Source organism: Carassius carassius, chromosome 31 (assembly GCF_963082965.1).
Source record: "Carassius carassius chromosome 31, fCarCar2.1, whole genome shotgun sequence".
NCBI classification, from domain to species: Eukaryota; Metazoa; Chordata; class Actinopteri; order Cypriniformes; family Cyprinidae; genus Carassius; species Carassius carassius.
The window spans coordinates 3,129,059-3,154,686 of NC_081785.1; the positions used below are offsets into that span (position 1 = coordinate 3,129,059).

Below are 25,628 nucleotides of genomic sequence, written 5' to 3' on the forward strand. Positions count from 1 at the left end.
GTATTTGAAAAAAACATTTCATAAGGATACTTTTTTTTTTTTTATAAAATATTAAAATGATTAACAATGCAGCTTTATTTGTATAGCCTTCTTTGTTTGTTGTTAATATTTACCAAGGGTGCCGATATTTCTGACCACGACTGTATACAGTATAAAATATTTTAGTTCAGAATTATATTTAAAGCACAAAGGAGACATGTATTTATCATTTGAAAAGGATTAAATCTTTATTACAGGATCATGTTGATAATAATAATGTAGCAACAAAATATTAAACATCTTCAAGATTTAATATTTTAATTCAGGGATATAATATCTATTTCATAACTAGTGTTGTATTTCGTAACTAATGGCAAGATAATAGCACGTTATTCAGGTAAATTTTACCTACATACATACAAATTTACAATCAAATGCATCAAAACTTTAAATAAAAAAGAAAAACATTATCCAAAAAAATAAAGTTTCATACCTCAAAATATGTTTTACTTTCACACAAAGTAAAACAGACAGTTTTACTGAGCATGTGCGGATTAAATGCCTCAGTCATATCAAACAATTAAAGTTTACTTAAGCAGGGGTTTTTTTCTCTGAGCAAACAGGTCTGAAGTATCAACAATGACATCACATCAGCGCAGGTAATTATTTACTGAATGACTCACAAGTGTCTGATAAAAATAGATATCTAATTCACCAGTCCACTATAGCAACCAAATCATTTCAGGTCAGCCAAAATAAATCTCTATAAAACTTTACAAATATGTATACAATTAAATATACACATTTATATATAAAATAAAAAATTAGTATCTGAATAAACCAATGTCATGAAAATAAACAAGAAGCATTAATTAAAAAAAAAAAAGTCTTAAAATGATGTATTTCAAGCCAGGGAAGAATGTGCTTTTGCAGTTGCACACTATGCTCTTCAAACATAATTAGACAGGCCTTAATCACACACTCCTCAGCGGCGGTCTCCAACACACACACACACACACACACACACACACACGTATCCTCGTTTGAAGTCAATCAAAGACATCCTAGTCTAAAGCAGTTCATTTTGCGGCCACCAGGTGGAGGTCGCGAGCCCCCCGATGGTCACGGCTGATGACGTCACTGGACCACTTCAAAATAGTGTAATATGGCCATTATGTGCTGAGGCATAAACACATAACCGGTGTAGATGGCCATCGCTGCCACTGTGACCAGGAGAGAATCTGACAAGCTTATTAAGGAAATTATTTTGCAGAAGGAAACAGTTATTATAGGATCCTAAAACCATAAACAACTTTTTTTTTTATTGACATAAAATAAGTAAAAAAAAAAAAAAAAAAAGTTTAGTTGGACTAGAACTGAAATAAGAATTAATTCAAATTATATAGACATATAATATATAATAAATAGAAACAGAAATATTTATAACAAAAAATATATATATAAAATACAATTTAGTCAATTAATACAAAATATAATAGCATCTCAGTGATACTTGAATATCACAGAAAGGAAACTAGACATCTAGTGAATAGTTATGGCATTTAGCTTCAAAATATCAATGAGAGTATTTAAATGGCATTTACGTATAATGTAAATCAGCAGACATATTAGAAATACTGTATGTGTTAAACATCGATTATTTGTGTCTCCAAATACAGCAAAACTCTGATATATAAAATTCCATCAAATATATATATATATATATATATATATATATATATATATAAACACACACACATCACTACAGAAAGGGTGAATGAATGAATGAATGAAGCAAGTGCATCAGGTTAGTCAAATTAAAGATCTTCTTCCAACAGGAGACCTGAAAATCAGGTCATGTTCTGTCAAATATTTAAATGTTAAACGACATACCCACCAGAAGCACGTTACATGACACATTCTATTCAAAACTAGCCACAGTTCATTTCTTCCGAATTAATATAGAGTCCCTCGTACAAACATAACTTTAAAGAGCAACTAATGCGAATCAACAGATTTACGATCAGCAAACCAGCCTTCATAGTCAACGCTGGATGAAAATACATTCATCCGTTGAGGTAACGTTACAAACAACATTTAAATATATTATACAAATATTTATTTAGTCGCACGATACAGGTAAGAGTGCGACACACTTGAATTATAAGACAACCTGATACCTTCCGTGGAGGTAGGAACTCTCCCAAATGCTGTTTCTTAACATAAAAAGCGATTCATTTTATTTTAAAAAAAGGATACTGAAGATAGTTCTCTCCCAAGGCTCCAACATATAGAGAGCCGTTACGAGCAAATATTGGTAATAAAACCAAGATAATTGTTTCCAGGCATCTCCTAACGCCATATTTTCTCCCAGCCCGTGTTGGTCCCACCGCTCCCTTTCCGGTCCAGATCAAAACAAAATAAAAGTGGAATAAAAGTAGAATAAAAAAGGAGGGAACTAATTAGTAACAAAATAAAAGTCCCGACGAAAAAGAGCGACAACTCGGAAACATTTAATATCGACATACAAACTTCACAAAGATGCCGTCATAATTGTTTGGAAAATAATTTTCTATAAAATCAAAATGAAAACATCCACATTGAGAGCACATTATAAGTGTTCAGCTAAATGCTTTTCCAGCAGTGTAAAAAAAAAAAACACTTCGGTTCAATTTGAATCAATTCCATGCCCTCTACTGTGTTTAAAAATACAATTTAATAAAAGGGAACAACATATCTGAGACACTAGAACAACTTTTTATGCCAATACGAAATGTAATTTACATGAAGTGGATCACATGAAAGTGTTTACATTTTACAACAACAAAATATAAATCAAATAAAAGCCTTATAAAAAAAATCATGTCTAGCCACATTCCCCAAAAAACTTAATCTTTCTCTATGTGCACATTACAGGAAACTTGCCTGGCGATGCACAACATTTAAACCAAACCAAAAAGCGTGGTTTGGATTTAGAAGTCCAGTAAATGTTCTTAGCAGTGACTTGCTAGGATGTTGAAGAAATGATACACCTCATCTTTATCATACACTGCCACTTCAGTGGAGCATTCTGTGCACTTGACTGGGTGATACATCTCTTCTTCATCCATTCCTGCCAAGCGTGCATCAGTCAGTCCTGCATTTGACTCCATTTCAACCTCTGTGGATGTGGACGTGGACTCCTGACGTGCCTTCTTTCTGTTCCAGTTCTGCTTTCTCTTATTCGTGGTTTTATAGCGCAGCACTTCCTCTTTGTTGACTGTGCAGTTCATCACAAACATGGCTCTGTACTGCGTCCGATATTTCTCATGCCTATGGGTTGAGAAGACGTTTTATAAATAAGATTTTTTAAATAATCTTGCCAAAATCTAACACTGACTGTGACCGTACCTCTGACAGTCCAGACATAAGGTGGTCATACAGGCCGGACAGTTGAGGACAGCGTCACTGCTTGGGACAGTGTGTGGTTTGTTTCTTCTGTTCGCTGATGGTGGCAGCCGCCTCTGATTTCTGTATCTGCATCAAAAAAATAGAAATGAGCTCTAAATGTCACAACCACTTATTAGAACTTACATTTTTTAGTCACAAAAGCTTACTCTTTTCTTTTTGCATCCACCCAAGCCTGGTCGCGATCATCCTCATCTGGGTCGTATAACAGCTCATCATTTGTGAGAACAGAGCGCTGCTTCCTCCTCGGTCCCCGAGAGCTGCCTGATATGGCACAAAAAAAAAAAAAATCACATTAACAAATTATTTACCCTTTATTACTCCTCTTTACCTCATTTTTGTTATACACAAGAACAATAAATCCAGAAGTATTTGCTTGGGGATCAAATACTTATTTCACTCACTGAAATGCAAATCAATTTCTAACCTTTATATAATGTGTTTTTTTCTGGATTTTTTGGTCGGTATTCTGTCTCTATCCATTAAAATAAACCTACCATAAAAATGACATGACAATGACTTACAAAATCAGCAGGGGATCAATTACATATTTTCCCCACTGTAAATAAAACTAGCCAATAATCAAATTACTTTTACACAAAAATTCAACCCCGCATTTTTTTGCATTAAAAAAAAAAAACTTAATGTGATTAACAAAATCATGCAGCCTATTAGACTGTTTGCAAATAACAATTCATCCATTATGTCCCAGAAAGCACTTAATAATTTAACTGTAGAAAAGATACTCAGATCTTTAAAAAAAAGTTAAAATAACACCACCTTTTAAAAATGTACCACATGGATAAATATCATTAGTTGTTTTAAACCAAACTTTTTGTAATTCTAACTTTTGATTGTTTCTGTTTTTGAAAACCTTTGAATCAAAACATTATTTTGTAATTTGTGATCTCAAAACTTAACAATATTAGCAACTCTTGATGTACAGTACAATGTGCAAAATAATAATAAAATATTTTTGCTTGTTGAGTAATTTAATTACCAGCTGTGCCTTCTTCATCCGAGTCGGAGTCGAAGTAAATGCTGTCATACTCCTGAACCTGTTGCTTGTCTGCTGTGGAAGTGGCATCACCGCTCCCAGATATTTGACCTGTACATGAAATGTTGAATTAATATTTGAGTTCATTTACTGTTACAGTTCCATTTTAAATGTGTTTGTGAAACCTGGAGCTGAAGATGCTGTCCAGCGGCCCTCCAGGCTCTTCATGGTGCTGCTGAGCTCTGCCTCCATCTCCTTCTCAAACTCATCGCCGCTGGAGGACTCGCTCTCCCCCGTCAGATACTCTCGGATCAGCTTCTTCTTCTGGTCTGGGGTCCCGTGAAGAAGAATATCCAGCTCATCCTCAGAACTAAAGACAAGGAGAAAGCTTTTTTTTTTTGCACTAAAATTTATCTGCACTGTTTGTTCACTTCACTTTATCTGCCATGCTTTATTTAACTGTATGTTTTTGTATAGTTGTATTTTTTATTCCATCTATATGTTTAGCCTCTGCTGTTAGTGTTATCTGTATGCACCAAGGGTCTGAGAGTAATGCAATTTCAATTCTATGTATGCATGTACTGTACATGTGGAAGAATTGACAATAAATCAGACTTGACTTGAAAACACGGTCTCAATCTGACCTCTGAAGAGCATTTATGATGCTCATGTTTACAACTCGAGGGAAATGCTATTAAATAACCTTGCATGCCAACACCAATGTATTTCTAACATGCATAAGGCATATAAAATACAACTACGTCTGCTCATCCAGCTGCTGGTGTTCACATTTGTTAGTTTTTATGTTTGCACGAGTGAATGTTTTCTGTTATTTACCTGCTTTCGGCTCCTTCCTCGTCGCTTGGCTCTTCAATCTCATATGAATCATAATCATCTTGTCGATTCATTGTTCTTATTTAGAGTAAAACACCAAAAAATATAACACGTTTTGCTTTAGCACCGGAAAGCAAGTTATAAAGTATTTCTGGGTCACGCTTTTTGACTTCAAAATAAAGCTGTCAAAATAAAAGCCACAAAAAAAAAGAACAAAAAAAAAAAGACTAACGTTAATTAATTATATCAAATCACCATGATTGCGGTTACAGCTTGTGTAAATGTGTTTTCATGTCATTTTCACATTTAATAAATAATCAAAGACGGTTTAAAGGTCTCCCAAACTGTGGCAGCTGGATTGTATTAAAGAAATCCCAGTGTATAAGATAAAAAATATATATGTTGGCAGGAAGCGAACACAGCCTTTATTTAATGTGTCCATTAATTCAAATAATTAGTTTTTCTGTTGACATAAAAAAAATCTCATTTAAAGTAAACAGCATCATTTATTTTTGTTATTTTCATGGTCACTTTCTCATTGTTATCAGCGTGTATCTCAGCATTCCTCCATCTGAATAAATGGAAGCTTTGGTCACATATTGTGAAAAAGAAAACAACATTCATATACAGTGCACTTAAAAAAATCTAGGGAAAAAAATGCATCCATGTATGTTTTTCTTTTTCTTTTCTTTTTTACAATGTCATATGAATCTACATTTTAAGGCAAACATACTGAAGCATTATTTGTTAGGAAAGAAAAAAGGAATACACGGCTTTGCAGAAAATGAGTCCGATTACGATGATCCATAGCTATACGATGAAAACTAACACATGTACAAGGCTTTGAGTGACCATACACTTTAATTGTAATAACAATCAGCTCAACTCGACCAAGATATCTGAGCAGCATCTACACACAGATCACCAAAACTAACTTTGAAGATTACTACAGGGAAAACAGAACCAAGCGTAACCAAACAAACAGGACAAAAACTGCCGAAACCAGAATGATGTAGCGAAAACAATTAACAATGAAAAGTTAAAAATGTGTGATTAAATGAAGAACTCGTATATGTTGTGCGGTGTGGATCAGGTGATCTTCCACAGTGGACTGCCTCACTTTAGGGGGGTTGTGGAGGGAGTATGGTGTCTCTGGTGGTGGTAAGTATAGACATCTCTTTAGACAAACTGACCCCAGGTATGTTCTCTCCTCCATCTTCCGAATGAAGACGAGACCAAAGCAGGGAAAGCCCTATATGGAGAACCTGGCTTGAGGACCTAAGTGTCCCCTTTCAGGACCCCCAGACAGCTCTGCAGCAACTGTAGATTCCCCTGGAGAGAGATCGGAGCATATCATGAACAAACAATACATGAGTTTGACATCACTGAAGAGTCGGAGTATGAAGTGAGTGGAAACCTTGGCATGTTTCAGTTCCAGCTCGGCCAGTTCCACCAAGTTCTTTCTGAATGCTGCTACTCGCCGTGTCTTGAAATCTATCAGTTCTGAATGGAACACAAGCATTAATATTTATTGAGCAAATATAAATGAAATTTAGTGCTTTTATCCAAAGTGACTCCCAAGAGCAATCTGAGGTCAAAAGCAATATGACACATTACAATTTAACATCGAGTACATTTTCAAAAATGCATATCCACATTCCCAGTTCAGACTAAAAGCATAAGTAGAGCTGCATGAATTCTGACAAAAATCATGCAGCTGACAAAAAAAAAAAAAAAAAAAAAAAAAAAGTCAGATTACTAAATAAAAACATTAAATAAATATTCCTGTTGTGATACATCTCTGCAAAATAAAAAAATAAAAATTTTAATAATAATAATAAAGATATACAGTAAAATTTTTTACATTTATACAGTATTACTATTAAATGTTCAACCATCAAGCAGAAAACCTCAAAGAATCGTTAAAGTCAGTAAGAAATAAAAATTTAGTTTCTTATTTTTCTAAATGCATGTTATACATCTAATTGAACATTTCATCCATGCATGCGTTTCATAAAAAAAAAATAGTTCGGATCTTGTAATGTTTAATCAAAATGTTATAACTGGATATTGCAGTGAAAATGACAGACTTATCTCTTGTGATGTATTTAGTCTCTGAGAAGCTCACATGCTTCCCAAAATATGCTTTGCATATATTTATTTAAAGGGGTATTATGATGTTTCTAAAAAAGAACATTATTTTGTGTATTTACATTTACATTAACATTTAGTCACTTAGCAGACGCTTTTATGTGTAATGCAATGTGTTTATACGGTTTTAGGTAAAAAAAAAAACATTATTTTCCACATACTGTACATCATTGCTGCTCCTCTATGCCCCACCTTCTGAAATGCATAGATTTTTTTTGAAAAGTTCATCGTTCTGAAAAGCAAGGTGTGCTCTGATTGGCCAGCTATCCAGTGCATTGTTATTGGCCGAGTGCCTCAAGCGTGTGACGGAAATGATACGCCCCTTAACATACTGTGATGTTGTGCCCGGGTGTGACGAGAAAAAAAAACAATAAAACTCAATATAAACTAGGTATTTGTTGCATCCAGTTGGGACAAAATTACGGATTATAATGACTTATACTGTCTTTTTACGAGTTGTGTTGCATCATGCCACACAAACATAAAACCATGTATGAATTTGTGATTGGAGAAATGACAAACAAGTGCTACTCTACACTGCTCAAAACTCACGTTTGAATCATCAGTAGTAAATTCTTTAAATATGAAAACGTACTTACAGACTGTGAGTCAAATTAACCGGCATTATAGTCTACTACCATGATCAGGAAACAGTCCTCCATAAAAAATGCTGCGCAGATCAGAATATCTGGGTTGAACTGTTCTGGAACAGTGTTGTAAATACAACTTAACCTCTGATTTCTAGTTGTGTCCTCTTTTGGAAGACCAAACAAAGTATTTTCGTTTTCACAACGAAACACACAGTGTCTCCACGATATGGCGGCGGCAGCAACAATACTACAGCGAGAATCAAAGTTACACCTTCTTTCTTAGTGTAAACATATGGGTGGTGTTATGCAAGTCTTCCCACAAAGTGACGCAGACATGGGGGGCGTGTTTAAATGAGGTGTTTTAGGAGGGTGTGGATGAGTCTTAATGTTTAAATAGAATATCTCTTTGGGATTGAGACTTTAGTCTTTGCAACTTTATAGATCTTATCTATTCACGAACAGCTTGTAACACTCCAAAGAGAAAGGAAAACTCGAAATCGCATCATATGACCCCTTTAAATAAATCATGGCCTTTCATAATAGCAATAGTAGCTTTTTATAGTAGCAATTTGATAACAGCATTAAGCAATATCTAAGTTTAGGTTTATTTTAGTTTTATTTTGATTATTCTGCCCTAGTGTGAAATGAGACAATCAGAACTAGAGCTGTAATCACAGGACCCGAGCCCGACAAGTAAATTTTGATTGACAACTTTTTAAAAGCCCAAACCCGTTTACAGCCCGACATTATTCAAATGTGCGCACACTCACAGCTCTTTTGCTTTTTGTCAAGAATGAGTCATTTATACATCTTTTAACATAATTTATTCATAGCTAACATAGACTAGGCCACTTGGAAGTTGGAATAAAGAAATAAAATAAGTCCTCTGTAATATCTCAGCACTCTAAATAGGCATAGGCTCATTTAACATATAAATAGACCAACGCACTAATAAAAATGAGTCTTTTTTAACAAATTAAATTCAGAATCAGAACTGATCAGATCTGTGGAGTCGGATTTTGGACCAATGACATAACAGTGGGCGGAGCCAACTAGTGTGACGCCTACTAAAACCAAGCATTCAACCAATGGCAATTGGCTGTGCCAGTTTACAAGGAAGAACAACTTTTATTACATTGCGTCTGATTGGGGAACGAAATCAAGTAGTTTTGTACTGAAGTCACTGTTTGAATAATACATATGAATTACCTTGTTTTGCAGATTCAGAGATTTTCTCAAACTTCTGACAGTACACTTGCTGCGTGGTTTCTGCTTGTAGGACGTCCTTGTTTTTAGCTCGGGCTTTGTCCAGAGCTTTATTAGCGTTCTCATAATCAACTAATGCTCTTCCTCGTCTGTACAGCAGGTCCTGTGGAAGAGATAATGCATTTTACAAAGAAAGAAAACACACATAATCTAAAAAAAGTGTTTTAAACGGGGCCAAGAAGCAGAAACTATGAATAGCAGAAGACCAATCCTCTGCAACAAATAGTCAATACTGAATTAAACTGAATCTTATACTCCAAGAGGACACTGTTCCACTGTTTTGCCTCAGACAGTCAAGTCAGAATTACTTCTGTTGCTTAATTACATTGAATCCCAGGGCTACAGCAACAAATCACTCACTAATGCCGGAAGGAAAGTCCTCTAATGACCAGCTGCCAGTTCAACATGCTGACCACACATCTCTACCTTAGCGGCTTGCGACTCTCTGAGGTAGTACTTCAGCAAGTCGGCAAGTTTCAAATCCTCATCTGCCGCCACGCGCGCTTCAATTTTCTGCACAGGAAACAAAGTTTGAAAACAACAGAGGAAGAGGTGAGTGAGTCACTCTGATTCATCACATTCTGCCTTCTCTTTTGAGAAAAAAACTGCTGAGGTTAGACATAACCAATGAACTTCTCTTCACCTTAGAGAGTAAGGTAGTCACAAAAGTGTTTAAAAACTGTAATCTTCTTATACTTTTTTAATTAGAAATTTTAAGAACAATTTATTATTATTATTATTAAATATACATGATTAAAAACAAATGAACAAGAACTTTGTCACAAATGTATATTTGATTAGTGAACAAGTAATAATGCAGAATCTTAAATATTTTGGTGACAGGTATCATTTGTCAATATTACCTACAGTGTTGTTATCATTAATACCATTAAAAATGGTATTCTGTAACTAAACTAAATATTAAATATTAAACAAAAATGAAAAAAAAAACTGAATTAAAAATAAAGCTAAATATAAAAATTAAATAATGAATACAAATGACAAAAGCATGTAACTAAAATTAAAATATAAAAATATTAATACAAATATACATACTATATAGTATGTAAATAATACTAAAATATCACTGATTAATAACTATGAATAATTCTGCTACGACATTTATTAATCTTAGTTAATGTTAATTTCAGTATGTACTAATCAAAATTGTATTGGTTAACAATCACATTAAATTAATTGTACTGTGAACTAACATGAACAAACAAATAATTTTTATTAACTAAAATTAATAAAGATCATAGTTTAACTATATTTTTTCTTATAAAATGTAATGAATAGTTCTTATTCATATTATGTCATAACGTTTTAAATGTTATATGATTTAAAAAATAAAGGATTAAACTTAGGACAACACTAAATTATTTATAATACATCCATGTTAATATTACTATGAAACTGGAAATGCTTACCCGTGTTTTCTCAAAAAGCTCTGATACTTTCAAGAAAAATCTGTTTAGGAGGGAACGAAACAAAAAGCAAGTCAAACATTTGACTCCATTAACCGATCTAAAAAGACTAAGGGGCCATTCACACATTTTTGCCTTAAAAATGTAAGGTACAAAAAAAAAAAGCTGTACTTTTTTTTAAACTTGAACGGCATGTTTTTAGATTGTCACACAGTCATGAGAAGTGAGTGCAACAGACATGTTTACATGGAAAACAATGCAAAAGTAGTAGTGTGGAATGGGAAAACATTCAGTGTGAACAGCCCCTGAAACATTCCCTTTCCGAGCTCCATGGGAAATCACTGTCGTACTTGCACAGATCTGTGGAGTCCTGGGTTCCTAAGGTGTACAGCGTGGAGGCGATTCTGTTGATATCATCCGCCGCATCTGAAACACATGTCCTGTTAGATCTCTACATGAGCAAACGCTGTCAGTGTTTCACACATTCATTGGTACGGCACTTAACACTGTTTCACAGCATTCTGCTCATCAGTGTTGTGTCAATAAGACTCACGGCACATATGCAAAAGACCAAGCATTTGGCTCGGAATTGGAAAGACACTTGATGCAAATGATGTGAATGACCAAAACATATTTCTGAATTCATGGTCATTTATCTTGCAGCCCTATGTGAGCCAGAAGCATTTATAAATGTGATGCGTTCACCCATAAAAATAAGATAAAAGAAAAGAGAAGCTTACTTTTGTGAGATCTGATCTTTCGATCAGATTTGGCAGACGCGTCTTTGACACGGTTGTGGTACTCTAAAAGGAATGTCTTCTCATGTTCAAAGAAATCATCAACGTCCTGTGATAAAAATAAATAAATCAATAAATAACGAAATAAATAGACCGTTTAGTAAAATGCAAAAATATTCTCATGAAGAGATGAATGAATGTTGAGAAACATGATGAAATGGACGTTTTCTGGCAGCTTTACTAAAATGTAAACTGCTGTTCAAGATTTTTATTTTATTTTAAGAAATTAATGTTTATTCAGCAAGGACACATTGAATTAATCAAAAGTGACTGAAAAGATAATATTTATAATGTTACAAAAGATTTCTATTTCAAATTAATCCTGTTATTTTGAACTGTTTATTTATCTCTTATGCTCATCCAGGTTACGTTGTGTTGTTTAAAAATGTTAAAAAAAAATTATATATATAAAATATATTTATTTTTTATACTGTATTTTTGAACAACACAATGTAACCTGGATGAGCATAAGAGACTTCTTTTATGACCCCAAACATTTGAACCATAATGTATTTTTGACTATGTTTTTGGCCACTGTGCATTCCACTACTGGTGAAGCAAGCGTTCACCCAGGGAGTCATAAACCATCATTCGACCCACAGCTAAACACAAAGCAGCTCAAGCCAAAGTAAATCATTTCTCAGAAATGTGCCTGTCATCGTGGCCTCTCTCTCCACCCCCTGACTTCTAAAGTAGAGTCACATAAAACAGTCACATGATTTGGGAAGAAGGCCTCAGACTGAACTGACCTTCACTCCAGCCACAAGAACCCCATCTGCAGACTTCACCACGTTCTTGAAGAAATCCTCCAGCTTTTCCTTCTTGTTTTTCCCTCGTACACTCAGCTGTAATTACAAGTGAAGGGTAAATGAACAATTAAATGCTCTTTATATATATATATATATATATATATATATATATATATATATATTCCTACTGAGAATGACACTTGCGTTTCAATATTTGTTTTGGCTTCAAAATGTTATTCTTACTCAAAATATTCTTCAGGTTTGCTTTGCACAACCTTATCTGCTGTTTGCACTGATGTCATTTGTCATGAATAATCTGATCTTTTGGTTTGTATTCAAGTTAGAAAAAAAAGAGAAAAGTAATAAAAGGAGACATTAGGTAATATTTAATATTGTTAATTCACTGCAGAAAATAAAATAACAGTTAATTTCATTATCAAATATTTAATATATACACGATTCATTGCCTTAAAAAATACTATGGTTAAAATATAGTAAATAATAACATGCATAATAACAACACACAAATACTACATAAAAGTAATAACACTTATTGTACTTGTACTTACAATTTCCAAACATTTTAGAAAAATATATGTTAAAAATGGCACACTTACGTCTTGGTTGTACTCTAAGAAAACATGAAAGTTCAAGTCTTTGCGCAGGACGGGGTGGGCAGCAACACGGCACAGAAAGACCTCATGCATTGCCACAGTCTTCTTGAAGATGGCCAGATATTCACTGCAACACATTTTCATATTATTAATAATGAAGTCATGCATGCAACTAGCAATGCACTAACAATCATAAAGGAAGACGGTCAACTCACGCCTCCAGCTCCTGTTTCATCTTCGTGAACTCCTCCTTGGTCATAGATCCTTCACCTTCACCCAGCTTCTGAAGCTTCTCCCGTGATGCATCGAAATCCGGTCTCGGAGGAGCAGGAGGAATCTACAGAGAAAGTCTTTATGGTAGCTAATCAATCGGCATTATGACTCCCAAAAGAGTTTCGGTTTGCCTTTAGAGGGAGTTGGTAATGAGACTCTGGGATTCCTAATATCATCATTCACTGAATGAAAAATGCAATCGCTCTCACTGCAAAGAGCTATAAATAGTTCAGGTCTGCTTTGATGATATTGTAAATGGCAGTCAGTTCCAGGACCCTTTCTTTGTTGAGTATTAATCTGAGCATCCCTGATTAAACTATATTAAATCAGATAGAAAAAGACTTATTTGATGCTGAAAATTATGTATATTATAATAATATATTGTGAAATATTTTTACAATTCAAAATACCAGTTTTCTAATTGAATATATTGTAAAATGTAATTTATTCCAGTGATGCAAAGCTGAATTTTTAACATCATTATGCCAGTCTTCAGTGTCACATGATCCTTCATAAATCATGTTAATATGCTGATTAGCTGCTTTCTTATCATCATCAATGTTGAAAACAGTTTAATATCTTAGTAGAATCCATGATAAAAAAAAAAGTCTCTAAGGCATAGGAAGTTTAAAAGAACAGCATTTAATTGAAATTAGAATTTTGTAACATCATAAACGTACCTTGCTGTAAAAAACAAAAAAAGTATTAATTTCTTAAAAATAAAAAATACAATCTTACTGACTGCAAACGTTTAAACAAAATGAATATGGCATGGAGAAGTAATGAAGCATATAAAACATCAATTTAGTCATTTTACTCTTCTAGCTTAATAACAGTTTCAACCAATACATCCACCTGAACTACAACAAAATGAGATTCGTCATGCGACAACAGACCTTGTCATGTGCACAAGGCCTATAAAAGCACATTAAGCAATGATTTCAGCCTTGGCAAGACTAACTGGAACGTTTGCTCTCAAACACACATGATGAAGTAGTGTTTAAATGAGAGTACGACCCATGCAGTTCAAACACGTGTCCAGTGTAAAGCAAATTAAAGAATGACGTTACTAGCATAATTGCAAACAACTGGCCTGCGATTAACAGGCAAGTATTCTGTTACATCACTAATTAAACCATATGATAATACACTAAACGGTACTTACAATATAACCTGCGTATTCTTCATTTTCCACAAATGAGTCATGGAGCCAGATAAATTCTTCATGCTGTCGGACCACTGAAAATTCATTCTGCTTGAAATTAGGTAGAGTGCTCTGGAAAAAACATAAATCATCACTTAATAAATGTATGCAATAACCGATATGTGGATAAGTAGACACAAACACACAATCCTGGTAGTTTTTTTTCTTTCACTGATGCTGGGTACCTTTGTATGGACGGTGAACTTGACCTTGTCTCTCTCGCTCAGAGCGTCTGAGATGTCCACCTGTAGTGTTGCATCGGTTTGAAGATCCACATTCACTGCCCTTGGCTGTTAAAATAATTCAACACATACAGTGTCATTTAATACCATCAATAGCTCAAACAGTGAGGATCACAGGAGAGGGAGTCTACTGCAACTGTACGGCTTTCGTTTTTGAATATTACACAGAAAGTTTGTTTCATCTAATGACAAAACATTTATAATAGATAATGTCGCGCTTAAGTAGAAGACAATGACTGCAGCAAAATATTTTCTCAAGGCAACATGGAATATTTGTACTTTCAACAGTTTACAACGATGAAAAAAAAGGGTTTTTTTTTTAATTGAACCTAAAATATAAACATTCGCTTATACAAATATATGCATTTATATGCACCTAAAATACTCAAAAAAAAAAGAAAAAGTTAAAATACATATAATAAATATTACATTTAATACAAACCAGCATTGCACTGGCAGTTATTATAATTTTAACAATAAAAATGTAATTTATTTAAATTTATGCATTTAGCCGATGCTTTTATCCAAAGCGACTTACAGTGCATTCAGGATAACAGTTTTTACCTAACAATATTGTAATATGATATAATATTACAGAATGAATGAGATTTTTTAAATATATCATTAAACGGCAAAAAAATATTAACAGTAACAAAATCTGTAGTAAATACACTTTGGCAGAAACTATGGTTATTATGGTAAATGTAATAATAATGCAATGCAACATTATTTTAATTCTAAACGTTTTTCAAAACCCACAGTTTTTCTACATGACCATTTCCTCTACAAAACTGAGAATATGCCATAGAAGTAACAGGGTATTCTTAAAAATACTTTTAGTACTGTGTACAGTACATTAAAGTACCACGGTACGGCTACAGTACAGTCATTACTGTCAGATGTATCTAAATAAAATACCTCCCATTACAACAACACTGTAACAACTAAACACAGCAACATTGCTTCATTTGATGTTACAGTATAAAGCAACATTGTTTCAAATTTGTACAGATAAGAATTAGTCACATAATTATGTAAAAAGTAACATAGTAACATTGACCACAGATTTTGCACAGCTCGATGACACACTGTTCGCTTATTCTTTAACTTTTACAGGGTTATTTACCCAGCTAGATGAGGTGATGGTTCATGGCATGACAGGGTTTGTGGGTTCTTGTCCTAGTTTCTGGTTTTGTCATCACACTAGAGATTTTGTGCATACATGGGTTTGTGTGTGTGTGAGGTTTGTCAGGAGGAAGTGAACAGACGGACTCATATAGGACACACACACACACACACACACACACACAGGGCCACAGTGACACAAGCAGTAAAACACACGTCCTCTGACCACACACAACAAACATGCACAGCACACGGCAGGTGGACAGAGAGAGAGTAGAAATGAGGACAGAAGAAAAAAAACTTACTCCTCTGTCCTCCTCCGAGAGGAAATCGGGCCCGTCGTCCAGCCCTTCTTGCTGTGGAGAGATACACAGACAGATCAGAACGAACAGTCGGAATGTACACACGACAGATGCTGGCTATTACTCGACGCATGGAAGGATTGGAGGTGTAAATGTTAAGGGTGGAGGGAGGGAGAGAAAAAAGCACCCACCATCATGGCTGCTGCGGGTGGAGTGTGAATGTGGCGGAGTGTGTGACGTCACTGAGGCAGGAGCTCTGAGAGGCGGAGCTTCGAGTGTTCAAGCAAAGGTTTGCACCATTTATTAGATTTTTATTTTATTTTGCATTTTAGATATTATTATTCATTTATTTATTTATTTGGCTTTACTCTTAATTTTGTTGTTGTTGTTGTCTTATTCATGCACGTTTAGATTTGTATATACAGGCCAAACATATTCATTGTAAATCAGTTTTGTAAACGGGTTTTTTATTATATTAATCAAATAATGGTCATTATTATTATTATTATTGTCGTTGTTTTATTATTACTTTCAATTACTAGATTGAAATGTTAATTATATTATTATATTATATTTATATAATAGGTTTGGATTTACTCTTATTTTCTTGTTATTGTATTATTCAGATATTTTGTATATTTGTCTCTACACTTGTATGTAAGCAAAATATTGTTTTATTATATTTTATTTTATTATATGAATAAAATAAATAGCTTTTATATTATTATTATTATTATATATTAATTTGAATATTATATTTTATTGTATTATTATATGTTTGTTTTATTCATGTAATCTAATCATTGCGATGTTATGTATATTTGTATATAAATATACACGCTGGCCAAACATATTTTGTCGTAAAGCATTTGAAAATACTGTTTTTCATATATTAATACAATAAATAATGTTTAATTATATTATATTATATTATATTATATTATATTATATTATATTATATTATATTATATTATATTATATTATATTATATTATATTATATTATATTATATTATATTATATTAAGGTTCTTTCTTTAGGTTTCTTGTTAATTTTCTTATTCAGATATGTTTCCTATATTTGTATGTACATATACATGTATTTTATTTATTCATAATAAGACATATTATATTCACGTATATATTCCTTACTATGTGAATAAATAAAATACATTATTATTATTTTATTATATTTAAGTGCATAAGAAGAGAGTTATAAATAGCTTATATAGCAAACTTCATAACAGACTTATGATTGAAACATTCACTAACAAAGTCTGTACAGAACAGGGGTCCCTGGTGTGTTTATATGATTGTGTGTTGATGTGATTATTCACCACTAGAGGACGACAAACTCACTTCAGTCACGGAGATAACAGCTTCTGATCTTCACCTGCTGGTGGAGCGTGATGCTGTTATTACTCAAACACCCCACTAATTAAATATTTCAAGCCAGATGAGTTTGAAAGAATTTAATTCCTTGCATATTTGTAATTTATACTTATTCATTTCATTGTGTCTGACCATATACAGTACATAATAGTTTTTCTTTTCAACCTGTTTTGCTGCTTCATATGCCTGGTGCTGCCTAATATCAGTTCCAAAACATATATGTACACGTGTGTATTCATTGTTATTATTATTATTATAATTTTTTGTTAAAGTGATGTTGAAACAACAAAACACCAGTTTAGGACATAAACACATATTGAGAAATGATTTACAGGCATCAACATCACACACATGAGCATTATAACATATTGACTACAAACTGTTCATTTAACCAAAATTCCAATTTTTAATGATGAATTTATTGTTACTGTTAGTGTACTGTTAGAGTAAATCATGACATAGTTCCTACATGCAAAAAAAAACAAAAAATTCCAAACATTGCAAACCTGATGGTAAATGTCTTTTTTTTTAATTTACAATATTGTAACTACATTTTCAACATTGCAACTTCTCTCTCTTCATTCCTTTCATCCCAGGAATAGTTCACCTAAAAATGAAAATTTGCTGATTATGTACTCAGCCTCAGGCCATCCAAAATGTAGATGATTTTGTTTCTTCATCAGAACAGATTTGGAGAAATGTTTGGTTAGCCATAAGACTGAGAGTCCAAACAGCTGATAAAAACATCACAGTAATCCACAAGTATTTCACCCCACTCCACACCATCAGTTAATGTCTTGTGATGTGAATAGATGGGGTTGTTTCTTGTAAATATGCAGCGTTAAGGCATTTTAATTTTAAACGGTTACTTTTGGCAAAAATACGAGTTAATAATCCATAATAACGCTTCCTCCAGTAAAAAAAAAATGTCTGTGTTGTCCTCTCAAAATTCACCAACATATTTGTTTTGGACTGTTTTGTCTTGTAAATGGTGCTTGATCTGTGCAGATTTCTCTCCTGATTCAGGACTCCTAACCAGAAGGTAGGCTACAGTTAAAGTAAAAAATGTTGTAATGATGGATTTGTTTTCTCATAAACACACAGCATTTCGCTTCACAAGATATTAACTGATTGACTGGAGTGCTGTGGGTTATTGTGATGTTTTCATCAGCTGTATGGACTCTTATTCTGACGGCATCCATTCACTGCAGAGGATCCATCGCTGAACAAATGATGGAATGCTGAATTTGAAATAAACTCATCTACAGCTAATTTTCATCTTTGGCTAAACTATTCCTTTAAACCATTCCTTTAAATACATCTTCAGTTTAAAAGAGAAGGAACGGCTAAGCCAGTGAAATGTTTTTAACAACATGTCGCTCATTCTCACGTGCTTTGCAGAGGCACTATCAATACTCTGAGCGCGGTGGATCCACCCTTTCACTGCACAGAATCTACGGGAGAGCAAGGTCATTCATTTATTTTCAGCACACTGGTCCAGACTCAGAGATTTGGGCTTACATGAAAGGCACTTTGTTTCATGCAGCGGTGGACATTAAAGTTTCAAGATTTGTATTCGTCACATACACAATATAGAGAATATATAACCAGCAGTGAAATGAGAGTAAATAAAAGCTCTGACTATTAAGTTAATAAGACTATATAAATGAAATAATTTTCTTGCTGTCTGCATGGTGTCTTTAGAGTAAAGACTGCTCTTTTTTTGTCTGTACTGATACTTGATTACGTATCCTAGACAATGCATAATAATGGGTTATTTAAAATTTAGCAATGCAGTTATACAACATTTTTATTAATTAAAGGAAATGTTTCAACAAATCAGCATATTAAAATGATTTCTGAAGGATCATGTGACACTGAAGACTGGAGTAATTATGCTGAAAATTCTGCTCTGTCATCATAGGAATAAATTACGTTTTAAAATATATTGAAATAGAAAAGTTATTTTAAATTGTAATAATATTTCACAAGAGTTTTTTTTTCCTATATGTTTTGTGCACATAAATGCAATCTTGGTGAGAATAAGAGACATGAAACATGACAAAATCTTACCGACCCCAAACCTTTGAATGGCAGTGTAGCTAAAGAGATGTTTGTGTGAGAGTTTATAATCAAACTAAATGATTTTCTGATTTCTCAGCCAGGCTAATTAACTGGTGGATACTTTTACCTATTTTGAGATTACTGCATTGGTCAACAACCCATTTGTCAGTTCCAAGGTAATAATAAACATAAGTAAACAATATTTTAGAAAATCTTATATATATATATATATATATATATATATATATATATATATATATATATATATATATATATATATATATATATATATATATATATATATATATATAATACATTTAGTATATTATTAATTTTATAACATTTTTGTAATTTGTTATTCATTTATTATTAGTAATTTTCTGTGAATCTCATTTGCTATCAATGAACTCTCTAGATTATTGTCATTGAAAACCCCATTTTAGATGAATATCTGTCTCTATCATATCATATAATATCTAGGTTTGCACCCCCAGAATACGTGCCTACATGCACAGAAAACTAGTTTCATAAGCATTACTAGAAATTTCCCCAGGGAGACAGCATTGTGTTCATAACTGAACCATAATCAACAGCACAGATGAAGGCCAGTACTTTCCTTCTCCGAGAGCTTTTATGGCAGGGATTTTGAGGGATTAGATTTATTACAATCTACACATTGTGTTTTAAAGTGGTCTGTGATATTTGAGAGCAGCCCCCTAAGAGACCTTCCTTTCATTGGTGCTACTTCACTGAAGAGTGAAAACGGCTCTTTATAACCGATGCCCAGTCTGTCCTCTTTTGTAGCTCTTTGCAAGCATGTTCAGTTTTGCCATTTGTGGACAACGATGACAAGACACAAAAGCATGCTGGCCATAAATAGCGCCGAGCAGCAGAGGATTGCTCCCTGACTGTGGATCAAATTCTCCAAAGGGAAAGCAGCCACTGGCCTCAAGCCCAGATCTACTGCAAGACCACGCTCATAGAAACGGCCTGGCACTACTGTAAGAAGTAGTGAAGGAGGCTCATTTCAACTTTATTAAGTGCTTTAAGACAGTGGCTGCCCCCAATCTAAAGATGTATACACATGAGTTCAACGCATTACTTGATTGATATGAAAGAATCAAAATCTTAAATACTAACAAACCATTCAATAACCAGAAAATGAAAGTTTGTCGAGAGAAACTTTGAATATTGCCTAAAGCAGATTTAAAAAGTATGTACTGACCTTTTATAAATTAAAGGGTTTAATTTAAACATAAAAACAAAAAGTATAATACTGCTTTAAACTGTTATTCTTCGGCCCCCCAAAGTTATAGTTTTCTGTTTAATTTAAATGCAATTTTTTGTTTTTTTTTTCTGAGCAAAAAAAAAGAAGCATACTTTTCCCTGATTTACAGAAGACACCCACTAAAATGTCATTCAGTTCCTAGGTTTTGCCCATTGGTCAGTAAATTCTTTTTACTCGTTTCAAACAATACAATTTAATATGCTCCCTTATTCTTTTATATATTTACAATAATAAATACGCATGTTTTTATAATTTTTACATATGGTGTTACACTGAATTGCAATGTAACATTATTTAAACCAAACCATTTTATTTTCCAAAAACAACTTTAAAACCTTAAAAGTATACTTTAGTTACATTTAATGTGCTGATATAAAATCACTTTTGTAAATTTTGACCTTTGACACGCATATATACAGCATTACAGGATAGATAGATAGATTTAACTGAGCCAAGAAATCCATTCAAGAATTCTGCCACAACATTTTATTTCAAAGTGGCACCTTCCTCAATCTCAAAAACAATGTTTCACTTCAGGCTGCAAATATTGCCATCTTTACAGATAATATTGTGTTTTCATGTAGTGTTAAAAAAAAAACCCAGATCATTCCAAGCAGCTCGGCCTTCACGTTCAGAGGTGCGTTTGAATCAAACGCAGCAGTGGAAGAGTTCAGAACCCATCTGTTTATGTCCATATGTGTAACAGGAATGAAAACTGTGCTAACTTCTATTCAAGGCTGACAGACAAAGAAATTCCAGAGTCCTCCTTCAACTGGTAGTGTAAAAACCAAAAGTGCTTTGTTTATCTGCATGAACTAAATGTGTTCGCCATGTCAAAAAAGCCAAATTAGGTAGAAGAGTTCAAATAAATAGTTTCAAATGCGTGAAGTGCTTGTTAACGCATTGCTGTGAGGCATGAATGTACAGCATTCACATACAGTTCTCTTACAGCAGAATAGCATATCTCTGTGAATACATCATAAAGATATCAACTCTTAATAACTGATCATCCATGCTTTCTACTGTTGTTTGGCAAAACACAAAGAGGGATACAGAAAATTATTCAGGGACGTATAAAAGCTAACTGCAAAAGTAAGCTAGCATTCAACTGGTAGGCTTTTCTTACATATGTTAATGAGATCTCTTTAATTTGAAAAAAAAAAGAAATAAAGACAAACTAGGATTATTCCTTCATGATCATATGATAGAGACAGCTGCTAAGATGAGAGCGTGTGGAATCCAGATGGCACATGGCTGTTGTTGAGTTTACAATGGTCTCCCCTCCAGCGATACGACCACGTTTCCGCCCAACTTCTCTGCCAGGGTTGTGCGGTCCTGGATGTCGTCTAAACCATTAACCTGCCATTCATGTTTGATACCTGTGAAAAGACATGATTGCATTAGATTTCAAAATGTGGAGCGTTTTGTTGCGTTATGAAGTTATGCGTGCTTTCTTTGTTCCTGATCTTACTGGGATTGATTTTTTTATGTATAATATATATATATATATATATATATATATATATATATATATATATATATATATATATGTTTGGTTATTTGGTGCCATAGCTGTTACAATATCATACATTTCTTGAAAGAATGTATTGACCAATCATCACTCATGACTCAGCATCCAAATACTATCTGTTTAATAAAAATGCATTTTGGGTATTCTTGGTGAATATGACTTTACTCACCTGTAAACTTCTTCTTAATGGCATCTTTCGAGCTAGCATAAATCATCTTGCTTTTTAACGGCGCACCTTCAGGGGCCCTGTAATCAAAAACAGCAGACAGCAGAATTGAAAAGCAATAAAGAGAAAGGTTATTACTATTAACTTAAGCTTTTATATAGATGAAAGCAATATTAACATTGATTAAAATAAAATAAATAAATTTTTTTTTTAAATGATTGTTGGTCAGTGTCGGATGGTCTGGTTTGATTAATTTCCTAAGCCTGACGTTAAACTATCAGTGTATTCTGGAAAAAAAAACAACCAGTTAGACAAGTGACATCTGGTTTGACAGGGACTGTAACTGATCAGAGTTTGCTTGCTGGATTATCTGGTACTGATACAATGTTGTATGCATTGCCATAGGTAGATCTAACAAATTCTAAGACAAAAAAAATAAAATAAAATAAAATGTAAATAATACTAAGACAAAAACAATTTAAAATTCAAAATACAAAAATGCATGAATAAATGCATTAAAAAAATCATTTCAAAATGCATAAATTATTAAGCAAAATAAACAAATAAAATATATATATTTTTTAAATTATCTGCAATTATTAGGGTTGCAAAGGGGAAAATCCTAGAAATTTTCAGCCCCTTTGCAACCCTAATAATTATCTTTCCAGTCAGACTACGTACCAAAATATAAATACCAAGTCTTCTTTCTTGGACTCTTTAGTTTCATAAGTGGCATCGTATAAGCCGTATCTGCAGTCATTGAGAGGTAAGAGCTTCACGAAGCAGGCGTAGGGGTCATCGACACTGTCTCCAATGTCTCCAACTAAGATCTGCTTGCCCTCCTCTACGACGATCTTCTTCTTGTCGTCGCTGAGGCAGAACAGCACTGCCTTTTTACGCTTTTTCACCTCGTCTGAGCTCGAAGACTTCCGTACTTTCATGTCATTGAAGACTCTGATAACTTCATCACTGACTGTGACACCAGAGGCCTGCGATGAGGATGAGATTGAGACGGTTGAGATGAAAACAGCAGTCTGTGGATACATACTTGGATGTCCAAACTCTCCAACAGCAGAGTAAATAACATGATAATGCACTTCTATAGTAAAAATAAATACTGTATGAATCTACCAGGCAATATTAGAGGTAACAAGCCATGAGATTTGGATCACCTCACTGGCATTGAGTGATCTCGTACGTTCTGTGCACAGCCAGCTGGTCTGTCACTACAAGTCAAATCTCTCACTCGCAGTTAAAAAAAACGCGCTGAAAGGGCAAGTCATAGCAGGGTGCCTGGGCCACGATACAAGTATGAGAGCTCCTTCTGGGACTTTTTAAAGACATTTGGATTCATGATCAATGACACTTCACCTTCAAACCAAATTAGGCCCCTGGAAAGTTGAACTGAGCATTAATCCACTGAAGCAAAACAGTGATTCATGTTAAATTCAATTCAAGTTTATTTGTATAGCGCTTTTCACCATGTAAATCATTGCAAAACAGCTTTACAGAAAATTCTATTCAAATCTCAAGTTGATGTCCAGAAATCAAGCAGTTAGTTAATGCCATGTAATCAAATAGACAGTGAACACTATTAACTTGGATATATTCTTTGGATATAAATAACTATTACAACTGCAATTAAATAAATAATACATAATTTCTTGTTTTCTAATACAAATATTTAAAATTCTTAATTTTAAATACATTTTTGAGAAGCAAAATTACTTAAAATATTTGTATATATTTTGGTTTCAAAATAAGATGATAGTATATCAGACAAATAATAAACAAAATATCACCCTAGTTCCTTACTAGTTCCTACTCCACTTTAACTATAAACTATTCAATGGATACAAGCAGCATCTGATTTTTCTTTACTTTCTAGAGTAATTTTGTACTTATTTATTACATCTAGTTGAATTTAAAAACAAATACTAGTAAGACTAAAAGTTACTATCATCAATTGAAAAATTCTATTCAGAATATATAAAGAACAAAAAGACAAATTATTTTTCAAAATATTATAAATTAAAATTATGATATATATACTAGTAACAGTATTTAGTAAGTTTTTAATATATTCAATATTTATGAATCAACTAGTGTCAACTATTGTAACAGTAGTATTGAAATGACTAGTTAAGTGTGAAGTAGTTAATATGCAGAGGCGGCGCATGCGCACTGACGCGCGTTGAGCAGCTGGTGTTGAGCTCCTACTCTCTCTCTCACCTATGGCCACTAAATCCTACTGAATCATGAACAAGTAGACCAGTTCACTCCCAGGACACACAACAGACATCTGACGGCATGCAACAGCATAATCGTTCTGATTATATTCGTAGGAGTCCATCAGTTCAGCCCCGATCATTTATTTATTTCTCCAGCGCCAGTGAGTAAAAGTTGGGAGAGGCGCGCACAGAGTGATTAAAGCACCGGCTAAAATTAGCTTAAAATGGCCGCCTCGAGCTTCAGGCCTGAGATAGAGATTCACATCAAACTAAAACTGATTTCAGTAACCACAAAATAAATGTGGAGCCGAATAAAGCTTTATATTCTTCCACCGGAGCGCATACAATCAGACCTCGGCGCAGCGCGGCGTTACATTCCCGCAGGAGCTGAAAACGTGACAGTTGCGAATCAAAAGTTTGACAGTAAGTGTTTCAAAATAACATTGTAACATCTATTATTAAGCGAGAATGAACGATGTGTGATAGAAGACCTGTTCTTACCATACTGTCCGACGCGATGAATCAATAAACGATTATTTTCTTGGTTTTTAAATCAGGGAATCTGAACAGCCGAGCCAGTGCGAGTGTGTGTGTGAGAGAGAAAGAATCACTGCACAGCCGCAGTGAAGGGCTGCTCAAGCATACGCACTGTCATTGGGACACTTGGCAATGAAACGGACAAATATGTGCCACCAGAGTTTTGAATTACAACTTTGCATTATATCGTTTAAAACTATCATTTAAATGTAATGAGAATATGACAGTGTATATTAGTTACATAAGACTCGAACATTTTACTCTATATAAGAGCAATATCTTGCAGTTATATTTTAGACCAGATAATAATTAGAAAAAACAAATATTCATCATAAATTACCTCCTTCATTAGTAGTTTCAGGCACATCTGTTGATGGTCAAATTAATACAATGTTATATAGGGTACACAATTTAAATTTAAATTA

At 33.7% G+C, this 25,628-nt stretch overlaps 4 protein-coding genes across 4 annotated transcripts; all 4 read right to left on the reverse strand.

Moving 5' to 3' along the window:
• Positions 1 to 208: 208 nt before the first annotated feature.
• LOC132111337 (serine palmitoyltransferase small subunit A) lies at positions 209 to 2,520 on the reverse strand. Its single transcript, XM_059518549.1, has 2 exons — positions 2,239 to 2,520; positions 209 to 1,220 (listed from the first exon to the last, which is right to left on the reverse strand). The coding sequence occupies exons 1-2, from the start codon at positions 2,339 to 2,341 to the stop codon at positions 1,117 to 1,119; spliced, it is 207 nt and encodes a 68-aa protein (XP_059374532.1). The 5' UTR covers positions 2,342 to 2,520; the 3' UTR covers positions 209 to 1,116.
• A 126-nt stretch (positions 2,521 to 2,646) lies between these two features.
• On the reverse strand, positions 2,647 to 5,417 carry LOC132111336 (E2F-associated phosphoprotein-like). The gene is made up of 6 exons (XM_059518548.1): positions 5,261 to 5,417; positions 4,609 to 4,793; positions 4,427 to 4,534; positions 3,576 to 3,690; positions 3,370 to 3,495; positions 2,647 to 3,291 (listed from the first exon to the last, which is right to left on the reverse strand). Exons 1-6 carry the CDS (start codon positions 5,329 to 5,331, stop codon positions 2,973 to 2,975), a joined length of 924 nt encoding a protein of 307 aa, XP_059374531.1. The 5' UTR covers positions 5,332 to 5,417; the 3' UTR covers positions 2,647 to 2,972.
• Positions 5,418 to 5,743: 326 nt separating this feature from the next.
• On the reverse strand, positions 5,744 to 16,260 carry LOC132111338 (sorting nexin-6-like). The gene is made up of 14 exons (XM_059518551.1): positions 16,189 to 16,260; positions 16,001 to 16,051; positions 14,514 to 14,618; positions 14,290 to 14,400; positions 13,067 to 13,188; positions 12,855 to 12,978; positions 12,238 to 12,333; positions 11,432 to 11,537; positions 11,042 to 11,117; positions 10,695 to 10,734; positions 9,691 to 9,777; positions 9,208 to 9,367; positions 6,675 to 6,760; positions 5,744 to 6,589 (listed from the first exon to the last, which is right to left on the reverse strand). Exons 1-14 carry the CDS (start codon positions 16,192 to 16,194, stop codon positions 6,536 to 6,538), a joined length of 1,224 nt encoding a protein of 407 aa, XP_059374534.1. The 5' UTR covers positions 16,195 to 16,260; the 3' UTR covers positions 5,744 to 6,535.
• Positions 16,261 to 21,209: 4,949 nt separating this feature from the next.
• Positions 21,210 to 25,272, reverse strand: LOC132111339 (cofilin-2-like). Its single transcript, XM_059518552.1, has 4 exons — positions 25,168 to 25,272; positions 23,117 to 23,424; positions 22,439 to 22,515; positions 21,210 to 22,117 (listed from the first exon to the last, which is right to left on the reverse strand). Exons 1-4 carry the CDS (start codon positions 25,168 to 25,170, stop codon positions 22,005 to 22,007), a joined length of 501 nt encoding a protein of 166 aa, XP_059374535.1. The 5' UTR covers positions 25,171 to 25,272; the 3' UTR covers positions 21,210 to 22,004.
• Positions 25,273 to 25,628: the final 356 nt, after the last annotated feature.

Excerpts from the sequence above, each read along its gene's own strand:
- LOC132111336 (XM_059518548.1), bottom strand. The coding sequence starts at position 5,331 with ATGAATCGACAAGATGATTATGATTCATATGAGATTGAAGAGCCAAGC. Across the intron at positions 4,794-5,260 it reads GAGGAAGGAGCCGAAAGCAG|TTCTGAGGATGAGCTGGATA; the intron begins GTAAATAACAGA and ends CCTTGTCTTTAG. Across the intron at positions 3,292-3,369 it reads TTATGTCTGGACTGTCAGAG|GCATGAGAAATATCGGACGC; the intron begins GTACGGTCACAG and ends CTCAACCCATAG.
- LOC132111338 (XM_059518551.1), bottom strand. Across the intron at positions 11,538-12,237 it reads TTCTTGTGGCTGGAGTGAAG|GACGTTGATGATTTCTTTGA; the intron begins GTCAGTTCAGTC and ends TTTTTATCACAG. Across the intron at positions 6,590-6,674 it reads TGGAACTGAAACATGCCAAG|GGGAATCTACAGTTGCTGCA; the intron begins GTTTCCACTCAC and ends ATCTCTCTCCAG.
- LOC132111339 (XM_059518552.1), bottom strand. Across the intron at positions 22,516-23,116 it reads GACTTGGTATTTATATTTTG|GGCCCCTGAAGGTGCGCCGT; the intron begins GTACGTAGTCTG and ends TTTTGATTACAG. Across the intron at positions 22,118-22,438 it reads CATTAAGAAGAAGTTTACAG|GTATCAAACATGAATGGCAG; the intron begins GTGAGTAAAGTC and ends GTCTTTTCACAG.
- LOC132111337 (XM_059518549.1), bottom strand. The coding sequence starts at position 2,341 with ATGGCGTTAGGAGATGCCTGGAAACAATTATCTTGGTTTTATTACCAA. Across the intron at positions 1,221-2,238 it reads TTGGGAGAGAACTATCTTCA|ATTCTCTCCTGGTCACAGTG; the intron begins GTATCCTTTTTT and ends TAAGCTTGTCAG.